This window comes from Lampris incognitus, chromosome 3, assembly GCF_029633865.1.
Source record: "Lampris incognitus isolate fLamInc1 chromosome 3, fLamInc1.hap2, whole genome shotgun sequence".
NCBI classification, from domain to species: domain Eukaryota; kingdom Metazoa; phylum Chordata; class Actinopteri; order Lampriformes; family Lampridae; genus Lampris; species Lampris incognitus.
In genome coordinates this window covers 95,837,247-95,860,208 of record NC_079213.1, presented here as the reverse complement: position 1 = coordinate 95,860,208, position 22,962 = coordinate 95,837,247, and the positions used below count along the sequence as shown (strand labels likewise).

Here is a 22,962-nt window from a genome sequence, read left to right as displayed (position 1 = left end):
TTACTGTGGATGTTGACTATTTCAGCCCGTGAAAAAGAATGGCGATAAAAATAGTCATTGTGTAGTCACAATTGTGTAGTAGGGACTGGCTGTCAAACCAACGTGTGAGATCTGCAGATTTCTAAACGCCCGATAGCACCTGGTCTCACGATGGATCAACTAGTGCAGAGTACAGTATGTCTCTTAAAGGAGAGATGAGGCAACTATGACAACAGTAGAGACACAAAAGTAGATAGTAAACAGACTAAAGATACACTGGAGGAAAACAGAACAGAAATGCACATATTAATCCCTTTAAAAACATTTAATTTTTGATTGTTGGAGAATTGTCGGTGAACCAGATCCTAATGTATTTCCTGTTCAATTGTGATGACATTATCCATGTTGGTTTTCTTTTTTGTCCGCTGTTTAACAGACTGTATAATTCTGAGAATTAATCACTTTATAATTAAAACAAGAGAGCCTAGTAGCATTGCTAGAAAGCAAGCAGCACCCCACAACTACACTAGTGGCTTGAGTATATCTCAGTCTGGGGAAGGATTTTTTTTTTTAACTACGGACTGACATACACTTTCGGTTGTGTTCGGTTTTATAGGTCTGGATCGAGCTATTGAATGTGTGTATACCTTCACAATTTTTTTTTGAGACAGGCAAGACATGAAAAAACAGAAAAATAGTGTGTGTCGTCAGTAGAGAGGGTGATGAGGAGAACAGCTGGAGCCCTGCTACACTGGGCTGTGGTCGGGAGATGCGTGTGTCACTGTTACAGCCACACACTCGCTTGTCGCGTCCTTTGACCTGCGTAGGCCCATATAAAGCCGCTCATCCAGGTTCGCTGTTAGTTTGTCCATTAGCTCGGCTGTGATGGTTTGAGGGCCGTAGCCCGTGGAGTCATGGAGCTGTGGTGGCGAGCTCTCATTCGGGGGCTCAGGTGGGGGTCCACACTGTTTGCTGTCCTCCTGAGGGTGCTCGCATACCTGTCCCTCTTTCTCTGAGAGAGAGGTATGAAGAGGAGGACCATCCCCCTCCACTTCTACCGCCACCTCAGCACTCCGCTCCCCCTTATTCCTCTCAACTGCAGCGGCTGTGGCCTCCGCCTTTGGGGTTTCAGGAGCGCTACCGGTCCCATCGCTGGCCTCCTCGTCCGGTGCACTGACAATGCGTGGGAGCGTGCTGTGGTAGCTCGTTTCCAGTGGGTAGTTCACGCTGTCGCCTCGGCGCAACGGGGTCCGCTGTCTCTCGAAGGAGGAGTGGTAGTGTCTGACGCCCGGGTCACTCCACTGTTTGTGGCGCTGCCATTGCTTTCGGAGGTGGATACGGGACCGGTGCTTTCTCAGTGGCGACTCCTGCTGGTCAAACTGGGGGTCATGGCGAAGAAACTCGTGGAAGAGCGCGTCCGTCTTCTCGTCGATGCTGTAGTCTCGCCGGTGCAAGGCTGGGGGTTGGACTGGGGGTTGGGGTGAAGGCTTAGCCACCTCCCGGGGTATGAACATCTGACCATACGGGGACCAACCCAGGGGGCTGGCTCCTGTTTCTATGGTAACTCCTCCGGTAGCCCCTGCCAACAGCTCCTCCTCCGGCTCCTCCTCAAACAGGTAAGACTCGAAGCTCTCACCAATGGTGCCAGTCCGCCCTGCACTGGTGAAGTGATGCCTTCTTTCCAGGGCGGTTCTGTCTTTGGGGCTGCTGCTGCTGTGGCTGCTGCTAAGCAGTCGTAGATCTTCTGGACCGCGAGACGGAGCTTCTATCGACGCGTAGCCGCTGTCCATCTGCAGCAGCTTGCGGTTCCCTGTCTCCCCATCGCTACTCCTTCTGTCTGACTCCATGCTGTCCTGCTTTCTCTTACTTACCTCCTTCATCCCGAGTCCCTCATCTTTATGCACAGCCAAATCCTTGTCTTCCTCTCCGCCATCTGCCTCATCCCCCAAGTCCTGCGATGGGTAACTGGGAAGCCCGCCTTTTGCTGTCTCTGTTCGCCCCCCCAGTGAACACACACTGTCAGCGTCACTGCAGATGGAGTTCCTGTCATTGTTGCTGCTCTGGTCAGAGGCGGCATACTGCTCCAGTGAGGCACGAAGGTTCCAGATGTCTCTGTAAAGGGCCTGTGGGTCCTGGGGATCCTGGAGGTCCGAAGGGTCGTTACTTTCCCTTTGGGCCGGGGTCAGTGATTCGTCCTGGGGATCAGGGGACAGACCAATCACCCCTGGACCACCACGGCTGCAGCTTGGCTCCACCATTACCTCCACCTCTAACCTATAGTGTGGACATACAAAGCAATGGGGGGGGGGAGTGGGAAAGAAAAAGGGAAAAGTTAAGGTGAGGGAGAGAGAGAAAGAAAGAAATGCAGACAGGTACAAACACAGAAAGTAAAGGTCATTTCTATAGTATGTACTAAAGACATTTATTTTAGATGTGGCATTGTTCACAGTGCACCCTGGAGGGGTTTTCATGCCTTGCTTTGGTTGTGGATCCATGTTCTTAACTAAATAGTAAGGTCATTCAAAGTCAATTCAAAGAATTCCCTGATCACAAAAGAGAGATGATGCAAGTTATGTAAGCGGCTATGAATCAAAACTATGATAGAACATATGAGGGTCATCATTCTTCATTAGCTCAGGACAGCCTCCAGGAAATTGTATATTTTTACAGAACAAACATCTGTAAAGATTTACAGGAAATGGTGGTTTTGTTTACTTAAATGCTTCAATTTGGTGAATAAAATTAACTGGGTTATTTCAGCATGAAGTATGGGAAGAGCTATTTTTGTTAAGCCATAATATTTTTTGGCAAACCCTGCCTTTCCATAACTTGGCACATAAATCAACATTGCTGCAGTGACCATTGGGACTACTGTGGACATCATGATTTCATCAGATCATGTCAGCAATGGAATGGACTGGTTTTCTATGCAAGAAAGTGGCCCTTTGTCCCAATTCTCAACCCATTCCTCCAAATTACACACTTGATGAATCCTGTTCATATCTCTTAAAAGTATGAAGTTTATATTCCAAGTGCTCTTGGTTGCACCAATTATGCTGTTGTTGTTTTTAAAGTGTAATGGGGTGAAACAGTATTTGTTAATTGAAGCATGCTACATCAAGAAAGCAAAATTAGAACCAAAAAGACAGAAAACGATCAGGTCGGTTATCATGAAGTGCAATGCCAAAATAATACTTAAAGGCAGAACAAGTAGGCCTTGTCAGTTGCAGTTTGTAAACACAACATTAAAAATTGGCCCCTCCTCCCCGACTCAACATCACCAGAAGGACTTGCCCCCTGACCACAGTAGCCAGAACACATCCCAGTGTACAGGCTGACTCCATGTCGCTCTTCATCGTCACCCTCTCCTTCAGTGCTCCCCAGTGGGTGAAAGCCAACCCCAGATTCACTCTCGTTTTGGAATGAACTTTGTCCGCTTGGTGTTTCCCTTCGCTATATTTGCGGCTTTTCGGCGGTGTGCCCAGCATTGCTGTAGCATCCTCTTGGATGCCTGCTCACGACCTCTATCTAGCACCTGGTTGTTACATTTTTATAGAGTCCTGCTGCCCAAAGGTTAACGCCCAGAAACGTCCCATACACAACAAAATAAGAAAACTATGAAAATATAGGCAGAGGACAGGGTCTCTACAGATACAGACACTGCCACACAAGTCTAGTGGGTCATAAATAAAGACTGAGAGGGATTATTTTTGTATGAGTCTATACTACATTGATTTTTTTGGAAAATCCTAATCATTTTACTTTTAAAGCTGCTATAGACAACTTCTCAACTTTACCCCTATCATTTCCAAGTGTTTTTATTGTTTGCGCTGCTGTCACAAAGACAACCACTTTCCATTTATTAGCAGCCTGGCTACTGTCCAAAGCAAAAATCGACCATAAGAATCCCAATTTGAACTAGAAACCCTGATCTCAGTGTTATGATACAGGCAGATTAAAACATCTGGTAGTATTAATAAGTGGGCAGGTTTTATTACTTACTGACCCAGTAGAAAGAATGCCAACTGAATGTCGGTATGGAACCCTCTCAAGTCCCAGGTGTTGTATTTAACTCTTGTTTCCCCATTGAGGTCTGTTTTCCCCCTAGCTAGATTTCAATACAAGACCGGGATGCTTGATTAACATTAATCTAACCTCAACCTAACCCTAAGCTTAACCTAATGCTTACCTTAACCAAACAGATCTCGACGGGGAAACAGTTCGATACAACACTGGAGCTTGCTCCATTGAGTGAATGCCCATCTGAGGTACACTCTTTTTTTTACCTCTGTTTCTAACACTCTCCCTCTTTGCTTTCTTTGCCTCCTCCGTCAACAGGATTCTTTTTCTCTTGCCTGGTAGAGTTTCCACTTTCACTTCAGTTGTTCCACCATCCGCCATTTCCGATACTGGAGATAGCTACCGCGTAAAACAAAAGCGCTATTCTCTTCCTATTTTGGTTGCACGATGGTAGACACACTTCCTTTGTGCCATAAATCGAGCCTTCATTTTCTCACAAGATCATACCCAGTGGCAGACAGAATTGCATAGTGAAAGCAATGCTTACAGGGAACCAATCTAAACGCCAATGTTGTCATTCTATAGCCACTACACTGTGCAATTTACATTTACTTCATAATGATATGTTAAAGCAAAAAAAGTTGTCTACTGCTGCTTTATTGAGTGTAGAAAAGCTAAGAAGAATTGTTCGGTATAATGCAGATTTGAGCAACATTTATAAAGTAGCTATAATGCATTACTGTAATAGAAAAAAGATAAGCTATTTGGTGGAACATTGTGGTAAATATCACCCATCAAAAACTTCATTATTTGCAATTACTATTTGACCCATGTCAGTTGCAAAACTGCAGTGAAAAAAAGAACAAAAGCATGCTTCAGGTTAGGGGCAAAGGGTGGAGAACAGGCACTCTGAGCTGTAGCTTACTCTGTCTGTCAGAGCATTATCAATCACCAGTGGTACTCAACCATGTGCCAAGGAGGGCTGAGAGTATGCAGGTTTTCATTCCAACCAGACTCCAACAGGTGACTTCACCGTTTAGTCCTAAGTGTGCTTGTCCAGTTAAACATGTTGAGTCCGTTTGGAATGAAAACCTGCATACTCTCAGCCCTCCTTGGCACATGGTTGAGTACCACTGACATACACCATTAGTATCACATTTCTAGCTGAGTAAATGAGTGCAAGGAAGCCAAGCAGTGGACAGGATGAATGGCAAGGGAATTAAAGATACCTGCCGAGGGAGGGAGGTGGCGTGGAGGGAGGAGAGAGGAGGCGTGCAGAAGGCCGGCTGGGACAGTAGGTGATGTCCTGGGTGCGGGCTATGTACTGGATAAGGTCTATGTGGTGTGTGTCATTGTCATCCCGGTCCATGCTCTCGCTGGCAGCTCGCTGCCGCTGGAACTGCCTCCTCTTGGGAGAGCCTGACATGAACCAGACACGGGGGGGAACCAGCAGTTAGTTATTCAAGTCAAGCTGCTGTGTAGTGGGAAGAGCTGAAGTTGCATTTTTTATTCAAGAGATAGCTCAAAGCCAGTTTTGAGACACTTAAAGAGCATTTTATGATCTTTCTTGGTCCCTTGATATAAGAGAAGAAAGGGGCCCTAGAAAAACCACAAGGGAGGGTGTGTGTACAGGATGAAGGGGATCAGTAGGGAAACTTCATTCAGGGGCTCAAATTGCCTTGGAAAGACCAAGCTATGTGTCACTGAACCATCTGTCGTGTGTGTGTGTGTGTGTGTTTGTGTAACTGTGAGTGTGAGTGTGTTTATGCATTTGTGTATGTATGCGTGTGTATATGTGTGTGCATACAGGCATGACTATTGACAGCCAAGAAAGGCATGTCACAGATGGTTCACTGACCCCCCCCCCCCGCCTGACAACTGTCTGTTTACTACATGCAAATACCAGTGAAAACACTGAACAGAAATACATGATTCATGATAAGAAAGGAAGAAGATACACAAAAGTTAAAACTGTAGTAATCTCTCAATTACAATTATGATTAATAATCAACAGTAAAAAAAGGATCAATTACTTTAATCATTTAGGCTCTGCAGCATTGGCACGGAGACTTAAAATAACATGGCAGAAATAAAGAATAGATGGCCAAGGATCCATTACCTCTGGTGTCCAGGCTGGAGGCTCTCTGGCTGCTGTCCAGCTTCCATTTCTTGATCTTGAAGAAGGGGCTGGCCCCTTCCAGACTGGCGTGGCGTCGCAGCTTGGTAAAGAACTGCAGCACAGGCCCCTGGCCCCCTGTACCAGCACTACCACCAGGGGGGGCTCCACTCCCCGCTGCCGCTCCCTCAACCACACTGGCCCTGCTTAGACTGCTGCGGGGTCCTGCTCCCATCGTCTCAATCTGGGAAGAGGGAGGTCAGGAAGAGAACGTAAACAGACGAGGACCAGCGGCCTGTGTGTAATCCCCAATGACAGCGCTGCTCCACAAGGTCCCTCTTGTTTAACCATCAACCAATGTTCCTCTTGTCAGTCCCGGAGGCTGGCTGACCCTCTAACCTCCTTATGGATGGCTAACTGATTGACTGTTCTGGCCTTCTTACCAGCTATCTTACAAAATTCATCTTGACTCCACAGACCCGACATTTTCATCATTTTCATTATTTTCCTTCATAACAGTCAAGTCAAGAATAATAATTCTTAAGGTTTGTTATTTTTGCGACATATTTGCAACCCTGTCTTTTTTGTACTTCATTTTTAAGTGTTAAAGCCTCTGTGCGTCTCAGGCAGTCAATACTGAGGAATTTCAGTTATCAGTAACTCCACTACCAAATTACAAACAATGGCTGAGAAGTATTAGAAATGATGATACCCTCTGAGTGTCTTATCTTACAATATTAATTGTATTATTGTCATGTGACTGATGACACAGTAGCTTACAGAGCTTGAGCTGGGCTCTTTGGAGCTGGGAGCAGAGGGGCTGTCGCTGAAGCTGGTGTCCACCACAGAGTTTAGGGCATCCCCTGGAAGCGCTGAACTGGGACTGACGCTCAGGCTCGTCAGTGCCGTTTGTGGCAGGGGGCACAGCATCGGCTGTAAGGAGGCCACACACACACAAATACACACAGGGTTAAACTTTTTTTTTTCCTCAACCTTTGGATCAATTTCATCAGCCGGTCGATGTTCTGTTTTTCTTGCTTCATGCAGCGACATATACAATCACACCAGGGAGCTCGCCGGCACTACCGCAGTCATCAATCGTTGGCGACAGAAGCAGCTTTACTGGAGCAGCTTGGTTTAGCACATTTCAGCTATGTCGAAAATGTAGGTTGCTCAATCAACACCAGTGATTGAGCACCATCACCGAAATGTGGAAATCAATGCATATAGCCTATTGAAATGAGCAGGTGGAAAGATCCATGATCCTTGTGTTTTAGTACATTAGGGTGATACGTTTTCTCAGCCTGACCCGGTGTGACTGATGTTCTAATTGGCTCTGGTCTTGACTAACAATGCATCAGTGCTAATAGCGGGCCGGGGCTGTCACCTGGAAGATGGAGAGTGCCGACTTGGCGGCAGGACGTGTCGCCATGGTGATGGTGTTCTCAGCTGAGTCACACTCGTGGATGGTGACTATCTTGAGGGCCGGGGGAGGGATGCTGAGGTGTGTTAGCCGGGCGTTCTTCAGGTGGTGAAAGTCCCCTTCGGTCAGGGTGTACCTGGGACGGGTAATATAAGTTGAAACTCAAAGTAGATTGGCGAATGCTAACCAACATAAAACACGGTGTGCAGTTGTATGAAATGGGATGCGGGTAGGTAGTGACTCATATGTCTAAAGCTATCATAAAACTGTCCTTTAAATGTTTTACTAAGGTGTTATCCTCACTGAGGAGGGAAAAAAATGCAAAGAGGATCAAAGGTGTTTCTGATTTCCAACTCATAGCAGTTGCACTAAGCGCTTAGCCCAACAGAATAATTCACACAGCACCATCTGCATATCCGAATTAGGTTGGATTCTGGGAGGAAAGTAGGCCACCGAGAGAGAATGAGAGGGAGAGAGGGGAGGAATGGGTGCTTGAGAAAGTGCTATAGAAACAGAGAGCGAGACCTTCTTTCCATATCATACAAAATGCATTTTCATTTCATTTACTTAACTCTTAACTATAACCATCATTGCGATGGATATAGGAAAACGTGGAGCGAAGGGTGGAGCTGGTATTCATGAAATGGTGAGCTGCACACTGAATAGCAAGGACGGGTGCATGTGACACTGTGTGTGTGTCTGTATGGACATTGGTAGACCCACCTCCGGCCTTTCTCCTGGGCTTTCTTGCCATGGTCGAAGAGCGCAGCCTCGTTGAAAGACACCCGGCGGCCTGTGGTGCCGGTGGAGAGGAAACGCTCAGTCTCCTGGTTATGGGAGCCAGCGACCGACAGGCAGTCCGACTCGTCCACCCTGATTGTGATTTCTGTCCAGGTACATACGGGGTAAAAGGTAAACAGAGATTGACAGACAAGCAGAGACAGAAAGACAATCGGATAGGTACATTTATAGAAAGATACATAGATCGATCGATCTATAGATCTTTTTTCTTTGCCCCCCCCCCTTTTTTCTCCCCAATTGTATCTGGCCAATTACCCCACTCTTCCGAACCTTCACGGTTGCTGCTCCACCCCCTCTGCTCATCTGGGGAGGGCTACAGACTACCAAATGCCTCCTCCGATACATGTGGAGTCGCCAGCTGCTTCTTTTCTCCTGACAGTGAGGAGTTTCACCAGGGGGACGTAGCGCGTGGGAGGATCACGCTATTCCCCCCCAGTCCCCGCCCCAAACAGGCACCTGACTAACCAGAGGAGGCGCTAGTGCAGCGGCCAGGACACATACCCACATCCGGTTTCCCACCCGCAGACATGGCCAATTGTGTCTGTAGTGGTGCCCGACCAAGCCGGAAGTAACACAGGGATTCGAACAGGTGATCCCCATGTTGGTAGGCAACAGAATAGACCACCACGCCAACCGGACACCCAAATAGATGGATAGATAGATAGATAGATAGATAGATAGATAGATAGATAGATAGATAGATAGATAGATAGATAGATAGATAGATAGATAGATAGATAGATAAAGGGGTTTCAGTGAAAAAGAAAAACTGTGAATTTTATAGGCACTTATCCTGATCAGTCTTGAATGACCTCATCTCAAGGAGAGAGATGTTATAAATCAGCCCAGATCTACAGATCTCTATTAATGCTGAATGACTATATCTGTAGAGTCAGGCATTCTGCGTGAAGAGTTTTGAGGAGAGTTTAGATGGGAAAATGGGAAAATGCTGACTGTGGATCTATAAAAAAAATTCTTATAAAAGAGGTGCCAAATTGTTGGTGCTAAAGATAAATTATCTTCTTTGGAGGGACTGAAGTCACTGAACTCAAAATGGCACAGTTTGTTCCAAGCGGCATCACAGTCTTAAGTAAATGGGTTGGGGATCATACGACATTAACCGACTACATCCCATTTTCATGCTGACTAGCTAAAAATGCGTCTTATTGAGAGGATTGCTGCATCCATCCAAATCCACTCCCTTCTCATTCACTCAGCCCTTTCCCTCTGTACCTCTTTCTCTCCTACTCCCCTGTCCTCCCCTGTCCTCCCTTTTCCTCCCTCCCTTCCCTCTCCTCTCCATCCAGCTCTCTCTCACCGTGCGTGGGCTGCGACTCCTCCATGTAGGTGGTGTTGGTTTTCTCAGGGTCATCGCCGGCCCTGGGGCACACACAGAGACACTCAGATCAATGCCGTGACATGATTACCCCTGAAGTCTGCGGTTCTCATCCAGGGAACCCAGCTCGCACAGGCGGGAGCACAGGCTAACACGAGATGAGGGGCTACGATTAGCCAGCGCACATCAACCACGCCTCAGCAGAGTTAGAGTTACTGTTGTTACTTTAACCTGACTCATGGTGCAGGTACTAAAATGTAGTTATGACTGGATAGGAGAAAGCCTCAAAGCCAGCGTTCACTGCATCAGCCATTCCCAGGCTCTCTGGCTGCATAATCAATGAGGGACTAAATCATTGCCAGTAACCTGATAACCTTCAGGGCAAAGGGATTTCTTATTTCTTGAAGTGACAAGGCACAGTGCTTTATTGGATTGCCGGTTGTCATTTATCATTTAAAGGCCCACGGAAAATGCACGGTAAATGTCTTGGTGATTTGCATTTTCATGTAGTTTTTTGGCTTTATTTCCTCTTCGTCTCACCAAGCAGGTCACGCTAGTACAAGTTCTTTCTTACATGCACAGCCTTGCAAAAGGCAAAAGAAGCCACTCGACATCTGAGATGCTGTGATTATTGAGGACAATGCAGCGCCTCCGAATGTGGCAGCTGAGTCCCGATATTGCTGAGAGGGAGAGACCCTCCCCTGATATGGTTTTTAATTGCTGCTGATACACCATGCATGTTTCTCAAATCCCATGCCCAGAGTCTGCTCTATGAGGCAGAAAGAAGAAAGTGAGATCTTTCCCCCTCATTTCTCTCCATCTGATTCCTTTGTACATCCTACCGACTCTGTGTGTGTCTGTGTGCGTGTGTGTGTGTGTGTATCTGTGTGTGCATGTGTGTATGTGTCTGTCTGTGTGTGTATCTCTGTGTGTGCATGTGTGTATGTGTCTGTGTGCATGTGTGTCTCTGTGTGTGTGTCTGTGTGCATGTGTCTGTGTCTCTGTGTCTCTCTCTGTGTGTGTCTGTGTCTGTGTGCATGTGTGTGTGTCTGTGTGTCTGTGTGTGCATGTGTCTGTGTGTGTGTGTGTCTGTGTGTGCGTGTGTCTGTGTGTGTGTGTGTCTGTGTGTACATGTGTGTGTGTTTGTTTGTGAATGACTTGAGGGATTTCTCTGTCCACCCAGATCTAGCACTTTTCTCTTTTATTTCCTCTGTGCCCTCTGCCTCTCCAGTGTACGTGTGTTTTTCCGTGTGTACGTGTGTGTTTTTCTCCCGTGTGTGTGTGTGTGTGTGTGTGTGTGTGTGTGTGTGTGTGTGTGTGCGTGCACGTGCATGCTCTTTATGTGCACACACACATAGCTGGAGATTAATCACTGCCGATGGCTGCTATGAAATCTCATTACACTCATCATTTGTACCAGTATGCTCGATTCTCCTCCGCTCTGCCTCCCCCTGCCTCAGCCTCTGCAGCCTGTGTGCACGCCGCATTTATCAGAAGCTAGCTGTGGCGTTCACGTGTGTCGGTAACGACGCCTGCTGTTGTAGAAAGGAGCAAAGTTTGTTAAAGGTACGCGTGTCACCGCTGAACGCACATGGATGAATCACAAATAAACAAACATGAATATTGAATGTGTTTCCATCGGGCCGCTTTCATAACAGCCCCGCGGGGGGTCCTGCCACATGAACAACAGGGCACTGTATGAAATACATGCATTGTGCAATCTCGCTTTTGTCACGCTTACTTACGCATTAGTTCCTGCCACCAGCTGGGACTTGGTTGCCTGTTGTTCTTAACATGTCTGAAGCCGTTTCAGGAGACCACCGCATTGTTTCTATATTTCTTTTTGTGGCAGGATTGTGTGTCTGCAAACCGATCTGTTCAAAACCAAATCATTTCAACGCTCCTTCGCTATAATTGCTGATTTGATGGCGGTTTCGAGATAACCCGGAAAGAGCACACAGGTGGATTTAGCTAGCTGGCTTCATTTACAGTTACAACGTGCTCTATTTGCCGTGCAATTATATACACGGTGAATATGAATGCCACATTTTCTCCAAGTAATTACTGAAGGACAGCTTGGAAACGACAGCTTCTGTCAACATGTGTTCACCTGCGTGTGTGTGTGTGTGTGTAATCAAGTGTGTATCTAATTTTGTGTGCACCCCTTTAGCTATCTGTTTCTGAATTTTATTTTCTGCTTCCATACAAGGCGGCGTGGTGGCTTAGTGGTTAGCACTGTTGCCTTACAGCAAGAGTCCAGGGTTTGATTTTATGCCATCTGAGTGGTGTTTCCTCCTACAGTCCGAAGACATGCATGTTATTTATTTATTTATTTATTTGGAACACCCCCCCCTTTTTTTATCCCCAATTGTATCCGGCCAATTACCCCACTCCTCCGACCCATCCCGGTCGCTGCTCCACCCCCTCTGCTGATCCGGGGAGGGCTGCAGACTACCACATGCCTCTTCCAATACACATGGAGTCCCCAGCCACTTCTTTTCACCTGATAGTGAGGAGTTTTGCCAGGGGGATGTAGCATGTGGGAGGATCACGGTATTTCCCCAGCCCCCCCTCCCCCGAACAGGCGCCCCAACCAACCAGAGCAGGCGCTAGTGCAGCGACCAGGACACATGCCAACATCCGGCTTCCCACCCGCACACATGGCCAATTGTGTCTGTAGGGACACCTGACTCGATTCGAACCGGCGAGCCCCATGTTGGCAGGCAACGAAATAGACTGCTACACTACGCGGATGCCCCAAAGACGTGCATGTTAAACCAGGAAGACACTAGCATACTTTTAAAGTTCTCTAAATAGGTGTGAATGGTGTGTGTACGCCCTGCAATGCATGTATGACCTGTCCAAGATGTCTCCTTGCCTTCTGCCCAGTGCATACTGGGATAGACTCCAGCCCCCCCATGACCCTGAATTGGATCTAGCAGATGTAGATAATGTATGGATGGTTAACTTTCACACAAGTCATTCGCTGTTCACAAGTGTATATGTCAGAAAGCACAGACACTGATCCCTTTACTCCTCACCACCATTTGCCTATACTGCTCAAAGTTTATGCTATTGCAATGGATTAATGTCTTAACTATAAATACAATATGTGCATTCTCACCTGGCATAGCGTCCCCCTTCTCGACAGTAGCGGCGGCAGGCGATGAGGAAGACAGAGATGAAGATCAGCGCTCCCACCAGCAAGATGGAGAGGATCACAAGGAGGAGCACGTAGTCATTATTCTGCTCCCCTGCAGCCTCTGTTGGAATCCCCTGCAGCGCAGAAAGGTCAGCTTGCATTAGCGACAAAGAAACACAGACGACTCGATGGATGGCTGGATAGAGATGGATAGATACATACATACACGAATGGCTAAAAAAATAATAATAATAAAAGAAATGCTTAAAAATGTAGCTCCGTTATATAGAAGAGTTGGAAGAGGAAGAGTCACCGTTGCTACTCAGACGTCTTATAAAGGGATGACTGGTGTTGGGTAGACCAGGCTTAGCATGTAACAGTGTAAATGATTCATCACCTATATTGTTGTAATACTGCATAAGGTCTGAGAGCTTTGCGGAAAGTATAGATCTAGTCTAGTCTATAGTTTACTTCTACAAAAAGTTGCAGTCTTTTAACTTTTATTATCGGAGACATGAAGTCCAAATGAGACAGGGACGTGAGGTAAAGGGATGTAGGTGAAAATGCATGCACACGCGTGTCACTCCTCCTCTCTCAGATAAACCCAGACACGCTAATAAGGTGGTGCTTTTAGAAGGAAAGGGTACTTTGGTTCAGTCCCCCATGAAAGCAAGCATCCGCACTGCTGGAGTGGCCTTGAGCAAGTTGTCAAATCCCAACACAGCTTGACGGGTGTTATTCTGAACTGACCCACAGCTCCCTGCCTGCGAAAAGGGGCGAGCGAATAAGAATTCCTCCCCGAGGGATCGATGGGGCATCACAAACCTTTTAAATCGACACAGTGCACGGAAAGAGCGATTGCGACCACAACACCGAAGAACAGAGGTACCAATCTTCTAACTTAGATTTTGTTCCACACAACCGGTGTGGACCACAGAACCTGTTGCCTGGATTGTAAAATACTCGACGGGAATAATGCGAGGTTATCCGTTGGTGTCTCGGGGGTGTGAATTGCTTCAGATCTGAATTAATTGTTCGGGATAAGCTGCTGCTGCAGGAGCAGGGTTGGAAGCAGTGTGGGGGGAGACAAAGAGAGAGAAAGAGAGAGAGGGCAGGTGTGCTCTTGTCCTCCGGGGTTAGACAATAAGTGTACTGTTCTCTGAGAGGGACAGAGAGAGCAAAAACAAAAAGCCTCCCACATGAACATCAAAGCGCCGCGATAACCACTTGTTGGTGAGCTGCTGGTTGACTGTTTCCTCTGTCCCTCAGGGATTCAGGTGGGGAAATCTTAGATGAGAGCCGTCCCTTTTCTCAACCTGCCCTCATATCGTCCTTTTTTCTTTTTCTTTTTTTTTTACACTGTTTTATCTGTGAGATCTGACACAACATGCTCTATTTGTGCCAGCCAACCCAAGTAGCATTTCGATTCATGTGCACAACTTGTTTGTTTCTTTTTTTTATTATTATTATTTTTCTCCCTTTTTCTCCCCAATTGTATCCGGTCAATTACCCTACTGTTCTGCAGCCATCGCGGTCGCTGCTCCACCCCCTCTGCCAACCCGGGGAGGGCTGCAGACTACCACATGCCTCCTCCAATACATGTGGAGTCGCCAGCCGTTTCTTTTCACCTGACAGTGAGGAGTTTTGCCAGGGGGACGTAGCACATGGGAGATCACCTTATTCCCCCCAAGTTCCCCCTCCCCCCTTAACAGGCGCCCCAACCGACCAGAGGAGGCGCTAGTGCGGCGAACAGGACACATACCCACCTGCAGCTTCCCACCTGCAGACACGGCCAATTGTGTCTGTAGGGATGCGCGACCAAGCCGGAGGTAACACGGGGACTCGACCGAGCCGGAGGTAACACAGGAATTCGAACCGGTGATCCCTGTGTTGGTAGGCAATGGAATAGACTGCCACGCCACCCAGACGCCCAGAACTTGTTTGTTTCTAACGCATCATTCATGTAACCCCCCCCCCCCCATAAGACATTCTTTGTAGGGTGTGACAGAGCTGTTAGCATACAGGACTCACTCTGAGTCCGATATCTGATTTGTGGCGTGATGTGCCACCATGCAAGTTCCACCATGCTCAGGACCTGAACACCTTAGAAAGAAGAAAGAAAGCCACTTTATTTTTTCATTGTAGGTTACAATGAAATTTGTTCTCTGCATTTAACCCATCCTATTGTATAGGAGCAGAGGGCAGCTGCAGCACCCGGGGACCAACTCCAGTTCTTCTTTCCATTTGCTCAGGGGCACAGACAGGAGTATTAACCCTAACATTCATGTCTTTGATGGCGGGAGGAAACCGGAGCATCCAGAGAAAACCCACGCAGACACGGGGAGAACATGCAAAGTCCACACAGAAAGGACCTGGGCCGGCCTGGGGTTCGAACCCAGGACCTTCTTGCTGTGAGGCAACAGTGCTAACCACTGGGCCACCGTGCTGCTCCCGTACTGGACAATATTACCTTCCCCCTTTCATCATATGGCTTCAAGGAATTGATTATAGTTATGCCCGTTGGTTTGTGCTCAGACAGTGGATCTATACATGCCACAGAGCAATTAATCAATGAATGCAAAGTCGATTAATCTGTCTGTACCTCAGATATGGGGGGTGGGGTGGGGGTGAATCAACCACAGGAGCGTTGCGGACTGTACCAGTCGAACACCTTGGCTTGGTTTCTGTCAATAATGGTATTCAATACTAGTTGAGGCTCTCATTTCATATACCTGTAAATTTAGTTTTCAGAATTATTTAGATGAAACTGTATGAAGCATCATTCAGTACATCTGTATATTTGTGGCACCTGGCTAAGATGAGGCCACGTGTCTTTAACAGACATAGTGGCTCTGTACTTGCAGCCACTGCAGCGTTGGAGATTCAAATATAACTAAAATTATGACACGATTTGAAATGAAAATCTTTGTTATTATCAGTAATTAGTGGAAGAAGAAAACCTCCATACGCCTATATGCTCCAAGAGACAAACATTAGACAAACAGTGTTTTGATCTGAAAGGATGGAAACACTGTCAGTTGTTCCTTTCCTTTCATAAGCATGTTAAAGAAATCACCATGACTGCCTTTTTTCCACTTACGTAACATAGCTCAAATTCGGTCTTTCCTGTCCATGGCTGATGCAGGGACTCTAATACATGCATTTGTTTCATCCAGACTTGATTACTGTAATGTTCTGTTTTCAGATCTGCCACATGTTAGTACCAAAAGTCTTCAGATGGGTCAGAATGCTGCTGCTAGAATCCTAACTAAATCCAGAAAATTTGACCATATTACACCAATTGTTGCCCCCCCTCATTGGCTTCCTGTCCATGTTAGATCACACCTTTATGTTAGATGTTGGATCAGACCTTTGTTCAAGGTGCTCCTGATGACTTATAAAATTCTAAATGGGGTGTCCGGGTGGCGTAGCAGTCTATTCTGTTGCCTACCAACACGAGGATTGCCGGTTTGAATCCCTGTGTTACCTCCGGCTTAGTCGGGCGTCCCTACAGACACAATTGGCCATGTCTGCGGGTGGGAAACCGGATGTGGGTATGTGTCCTGGTCGCTGCACAAGCACCTCCTCTGGTCAGTCAGGGTGCCTGTTCAAGGGGGGATCCTTCCATGAGCTGGCAAAACTCCTCACTGTCAAGTGAAAAGAAGCGGCTGGTGACTCCACATGTATCGGAGGAAGCATGTGGTAGTCTGCAGCCCTCTCCGGATTGGCAGAGGGGGTGGAGCAGTGACCCGGATGGCTCAGAAGAATGGGGTAATTGGCCAGATACAATTGGGGAAAAAAGGGAGGGAAAAAATCTTTAATGGGCTGGCCCCATCATACCTGTCTGATCTCCTTAAACCGTACAGTCCATCTTGAGCTCTTCGCTCTCAAACTACAGGGCTCCTGTGTGTACCCAAAGTTAAAAAGAAGTCAGCTGGTGGCAGGGCCTTTTCCTATCGGGCCCTGTTCTTGTAGAATAACCTGCCTGCTGCCATCAGACAATCAGAGTCTGTTCGAGTCAGAATCAGAGTCCTTTAAATCCAAACTTAAAACACATCTTTTTGCCTTAGCCTGCAATTAGTTGCCTTTAAGTTGAGGGCTTCACAACCTGTACTGCATGGCGGGCCGGTTTCTGTCTCAATGAATTTACCAAGCACTGTTCTGCCAGTGGCGGCACGGTGGTACAGGGGTTAGCCCAGTCGCCTCACAGCAAGAAGGTTCTGTGTTCGAGCCCCGGGGTAGTCCAGCCTTGGGGGTTGTCCCGGTTCGTCCTCTGTGTGGAGTTTGCATGTTCTCCCCGTGTCTGCATGGGTTTCCTCTGGGTGTTCTGGTTTCCTCCCATAGTCCAAAGACATGTAAGTCAGGTGAATCAGCCATACTAAATTGCCCCTAGGTATGAATGTGTGTGTGTGTGTGTGTGTGTGTGTGTGTGTGTGTGTGTGTGTGTGTGTGTGTGTGTGTGTGTGTGTGTGTGTGTGTGTGTGTGTGTGTGTGTGTGTGTGTGTGTGTGTGTGTGTGTGAGTGTGTGATGGCCTGTCCAGGGTGTCTCCCCGCCTGCCACCCAATGACTGCTGGGATAGGCTCCAGCATCCCCATGACCCTGAGAGCAGGATAAGTGGTTCGGATAATGGATGGATGGATGGATGGATGGATGTTCTGCCAGTGATATTATAGCATATACATTGGCTATTGCAAACTGTTCTCTTCTCTCACATGTCTTTTTTTCTCTCTCTCTCTCTGAATGATGTCTTCCCCTTTCTCTTTTTCTGTGGAAATGAGTGGTGTGATGTGAGTCTCCCTGGTGTGCACGTGCACTGGTGTCTTTCCTCCTTCCAGGTCGCCATGGTGACGGTGTTCACAACCCGGACACTGCTTGGCATCCTCTTCATCACATTTTCATTTTATATATCTTATAAATCCATATAATTTTGTTATTCTGTTTCAATGTTATATGCTTCTCTAATGTGTTTTTTTTTCTTATCTTATCTCTTCTGCAGTGTATGCTCAGGTCCTGGGCTGTTATCCTCTTTCAATATTGTTTTCTGTAAATTGTGTAAAAACAACATCCATTGCACGTTGTCCGTCTTAGAAGAGGAGAGAGATCCCTCCTCTGTTGCTCTCCCTGAGGTTTCTTCCTATTCTTTCTCCCTGTTAAAGGTTTTTTTTTTCCTAGGGAGTTGTTCCTTATCCAGTGTGAGGATCGAAGGACAGGATGTTGTGTTCCTATAAAAGCCCACTGAGGTAAATCTGTAATTTGTGTTATTGGGCTATACAAATAAAATTGACTTGACTTGTTCATGTTGATGTCACGACAAACCGCCACACCCTTTTATAATCTCATTTGCTGTCCAAACGCTCCTGTTTCATCAAGCATGTGCACTCGTGCTGACTTAAGAGACAGAATATCAAGTCCATAAGATCAGAACTGCAGGAACAAGCTGCTACCGACTAATGTACACATGCACAGCATTGCAGAAACACACACTGAATTGCCTCAACCATCAAATGACAATCATATCATACCCTAATCAGTTGTTCCACTATCAAACAGCCATGTATCATGTACTTACAAAAGAATAGTGTGAAATATGTAGATAACATCCGGTTATCCCAGCAAAAGGTCTGGTGAACAAAGCGTGTCGGAAGAGGATAACCGTAAAAGCACAGCTACTGCAATTACACGAAAGGTGTTATACCGAACTCCTGGTTAAGACCACAACCCAGATTATGTATCCAAAATGGCTATCCATGTTTTTTCTCAAAACACACTTCTCTGAACACGCATGCTGTTATGACTCCATAAAGGCGGCTCTGCATTCAACAGGCTTAAAATTGAAAAGATAAAAACACCGATAGCGACTCGTGTGTGTGTGTGTGTGTGTGTGTGTGTGTGTGTGTGTGTGTGTGTGTGTGTGTGTGTGTGTGGCAGTGCAGACAAGCTCTCTGGGCCCTGTCGCTGAGTGTTGATATCAGAGACCGAGGCCATAAAATAGCCATAAATACAACGGCGTTCTACTCTACCCTATAGAAGAGATGTACTTGTATGTAACGAGTGTTTCCATTTACATACACTCTGCCAAGTGAATTCGCGATAAGTGTTGATGAGGGCTGTACTCTGACGTCAGATTGCGAGTTCTGAGGGGGGAAATTAAGGATGAGATTAGATCATAGATTGAATTATTTCAGGCCCAGACCAGGATGTTCTCTATTAACTAGTCACTGGGTCAGGAGAGAAGACGAAAGAGAGCACAATTCTGTTGGTCATGAGCTGGAGTGGACTCACACACACACACACACACACACACACACACACACACACACACACACACACAGGAAGTTTGAGTGCAGGACAGTGGTGACAGGCAGACTTACTGTGGAGTTTTCTGGTAGAATGTTCCAGACGGTAGACTCATTGCTCATGGTCCACGCCAGCAAGAGGGTCCCCCTGGGAGATAACATGCACGTATAGATACACACACACACACACACACACACACACACACACACACACACACACACACAAACACACAAACAAACAAACTTACACACAGGAAATAAAGGTTTCTGTTGCTGCTCATCCTCTGAAGAGAAAACCATAAGATAGCAACACTAGATCCCAGAGATCGTAGATACTTTGTCTTATATGTGTTAACAAATCTAAATGTCAAACGGTATCGGAACACACCGCCATACCGCAGTCAATTTACAAAATCAGGACGATAACACAGCCCACTAAAAAATAATAATCTAAATAATAACTAAAAATAATACTAATGAAAATAATAGTCCGTGAAGTACGGGGAGTTAACTTGTAATGCAACAAATTCTGAGACCACATACCGCCATTATATTTATACAGAAGATTATATAGAACCAATGATGCAAGATTGCTCGGCTAATAAGGGTTTATACTCAACAGACATGAAAGGCAGCAAGATGAATCAGAGCAGAGATCAAACGTGTGTGTGTGTGTGTGTGTGTGTTAGTGCGATCAAATATGTAAGTGTGTGTGTCTGTGTCTGTGTCTGTGTGTATGTCTGTCTGTCTGTCTTGAATCACATAGAGGGTATAAAGGTTAGAAATGTCTCTGCTATAAATTGTTGTCCATAAGTCCTTTTTCACATGTACACACACACACACACACACACACACACACACACACACACACACACACACACACACACACACACACACACACACACACACACAATATTGTCCCATTACTAAGCAGACTCCAAACAGCTGAGCTCCACTACCATCACTACTGCTGCTGCTATGCGTTCCCTCCTAAAGATCATAGCCATGCTCTTGCTGCAGCCATCCTCCCACACACCAACGCATGCACACACATCTCTCGCTCTCTCTTTCTTTCTCTCTCTCACACGCATGCATGCACGCACGCACAAACACACACACACACACACGCATGCACAGTTCTTCAGCAGAATTACTCACCCAGCAGGAGAGAAGGAACATGCCAGCACCACTCAGCACTCCTTGCCTGCCTTCCAGCAACTGCACCGCATCCACTCAACTCACTCCAGTACCAAGACCTGTAAGCTACTGCTGACTCCCTGCCTCTCTACTGCCTCTCTACTCTCTCTGCCTCTCTACTCTCCCTGCCTCTCTACTCCTGAGCAGCAGTGTTCCCCTCAGGGCTGCCCGATGGCCTGCAAACAGCAGCAGCAGCATCTGTATTTTATTTTATTTTATTTTATTTTTGGCTTAACCTGTAATGGAAGGAATCAAGTATTTAAATGGCACCGCAAGGTTTTACGCATGGGGCTGTATTCTCCATAGTTCCTAGAGAAGTAAAACCGAACTAATTACTTGTCAGACTAAAACCTCCCAGTGATGATTTCCTGATGATATTCTGGTGATTGTTACAATATTATGGAGCGGAAAACAGTGGTTTGCACTTCACCAGGCTCCCATCCAAACATATTCGTCATAAGACGTTTTTTTTTATGTGGGGAAAGTTAAAGCAATGCTCAGGTCACTGTTCTTACTGTCTCTAGACCTTTTAAAACTTGATGAAAAGAAGAAATCTGATTACGTAGAACCACTCATGGTCGACTTGAAGACTGTACTTTCTGGTTCATTGAGTCAGCCGCGGCTGTCTAGCAAGGCACCGCTCACAACAGTTTGGCGTCCAGGAATTCCACCAAAGAAAACCAACCTCTTCCTCATCCGGTACAAGTGTGAACTGGCCACCTAATAGTCTCATCCTTGATGATGTGCCAGCTGCAGGCTACCAGAAAATGTTGATAACCCTGCAGTAAATCATGACATTTTAAAATGATTTGGTGGTTGATGATGCGTATGGATGTTGTCTCAGTATTGATCAGTTGGCTGAGCAGATAGATAGGTGGTCGATAACTCGTGGTTCTTTCACCTGATGTCATATCACGTCCCGTTTCATTCCCTCACGTTAGCAGCGTTTCAGCTATATTAGCAAAACTGCTGGCATCTCGTGGATTTACAGCATCTACTGTGAACTGCAGAAGCTTGTGTTGCTTAAGACAGCCCTTTATTTGTCCGCCCACGACGTAAGACAAATAGCTGAATAGAACAAAATTTAACTGGGGGAAAGAAAGGCTTTTGGACCTTATAATAACCAGTTTATTATGTAAGGTATGGGCGCCGCCGCCTACGCGCTGTCCCAGTATTTTATTGGGAGCCGTATGACTGCGATCACATCTTTCTGATTCTGATTCTCCCAAGAAAATACAGGCTATCAAGCCGCGGCTGTAGCAGTTGGAAGTTCTCCCATAGGCAGGTATATACAATCCCTCCAGAACAATGTAGTAGCCCTAACCGTGATGAACGAAATTCAGCGTAAGGCGACGTTGAAAATGTCTAACCTAAAACTTGCTCCCGTGCAAGGAGGATAATAAACATGTCACCGTGAGATTTCTCAGGCGCTTGTGATTTCCATCAGTGTGCGGTGAAAGCGGACAGAAGGTAGCGTACGTGTTGAATGGGTCTCAGAAACATGCATGCATGCAGTAAAACCAAAAAAGAAAAAGAACACTCACCTATATTCAGTAAATATGGTCCATGCAAAGGGATATGGTCAGAGCCAATAACACGAAACTCTCGCCGAGCACTTTAATTTAGATTATAAGGCTAAAAGTATTTATGAATGAAACCCCGATGCTTAAGACACACCCACCACCCTGTCAGAGACGCACCACGTGACGCGGGGGGGTGGGGGTGGGGTTACTGAAGAGCTTCAAGGTGCACTTTTATGAACATCACCGCGATGGGGCCGGTCTCTCTCCAAAAGCTGGTGCGTGTTTGGGGACTCCATTATCGGTTGCCACATACATAAGCAGTCTTCCAGTTTGGTCAAGGAGGAGCTGGGATGTCACTGATGTATTTTCCTCTGTTGTCTTGTCGTTGCCATGACCTATTTTTAAATCAGTTCAATGTTGGATGCATGCTCGCTCATTTGCAGCGTTGTTTAGTGTGAATAGGAGCCATTACACTTATTATGCACATATTACAGGGAACGTGTTTTTGTTTCATCAGTATATGTTGGAAGAAATGACAAATGTGTGCGATGAGCCCAGCTTGCGTATATGTAGTGTGTGGCTGGATGGGGGGGGGGGGTAATAGATGCACATAAGAATAATTGGAGGGGAAAAAAAGAGCTAAAAGTTCGACATTCTGGTTCACATCATATGGTAATGGCGCCATCCACTGGCGTTGTAGTCTCACCATCCAAACGCTTCATTTAAACGATGACAATGAAAAGTGAACGTTTTTTTATTAGCGGGACACTTTTATCCTCCGTGAATTTTTTGTTCACATAAACAAACATACCAGACAAATGTGGGACATTTCTATCTCACTCAGATTTTTTTTAATTCACATGAATACGCAAAATAAACACATAATACGCTTGACACTTCCTCCGATTTTGTTTTCGCAAACACACCAAATAAAAGCATAATGCAAACGGACACTTATATCTCCCCAAATGTTGTTTTCACGAAAACGTTGAACTCGCCGGGGTTAAAGCCAGTTGCTTTGTTCCGAAAAACAACAGACTAAACGTCAGTCACTTAGCAAACTGGTAACTGACCATTTATAAATAACTCGCCATATTATATCCTAAATGGCGTGGTTTCGTAACAATA

The 22,962-nt window shown here is 46.2% G+C and overlaps 1 protein-coding gene across 1 annotated transcript; it reads right to left on the bottom strand.

Annotated features, from left to right (window-relative positions):
• Positions 1–580: 580 nt before the first annotated feature.
• On the bottom strand, positions 581–21,904 carry cbarpb (CACN subunit beta associated regulatory protein b). Its single transcript, XM_056277909.1, has 10 exons — positions 21,856–21,904; positions 19,190–19,262; positions 12,800–12,951; positions 9,658–9,719; positions 8,262–8,424; positions 7,491–7,674; positions 6,896–7,048; positions 6,119–6,359; positions 5,229–5,418; positions 581–2,253 (listed from the first exon to the last, which is right to left on the bottom strand). Exons 2-10 carry the CDS (start codon positions 19,235–19,237, stop codon positions 726–728), a joined length of 2,721 nt encoding a protein of 906 aa, XP_056133884.1. The 5' UTR covers positions 19,238–19,262; positions 21,856–21,904; the 3' UTR covers positions 581–725.
• Between the last annotated feature and the right edge of the window lie 1,058 nt (positions 21,905–22,962).

Excerpts from the sequence above, each read along its gene's own strand:
- cbarpb (XM_056277909.1), bottom strand. The coding sequence starts at position 19,237 with ATGAGCAATGAGTCTACCGTCTGGAACATTCTACCAGAAAACTCCACA. Across the intron at positions 6,360-6,895 it reads AAGAGCCCAGCTCAAGCTCT|ATTGAGACGATGGGAGCAGG; the intron begins GTAAGCTACTGT and ends CCCTCTTCCCAG. Across the intron at positions 2,254-5,228 it reads CCACCTCCCTCCCTCGGCAG|GTTAGAGGTGGAGGTAATGG; the intron begins GTATCTTTAATT and ends TCCACACTATAG.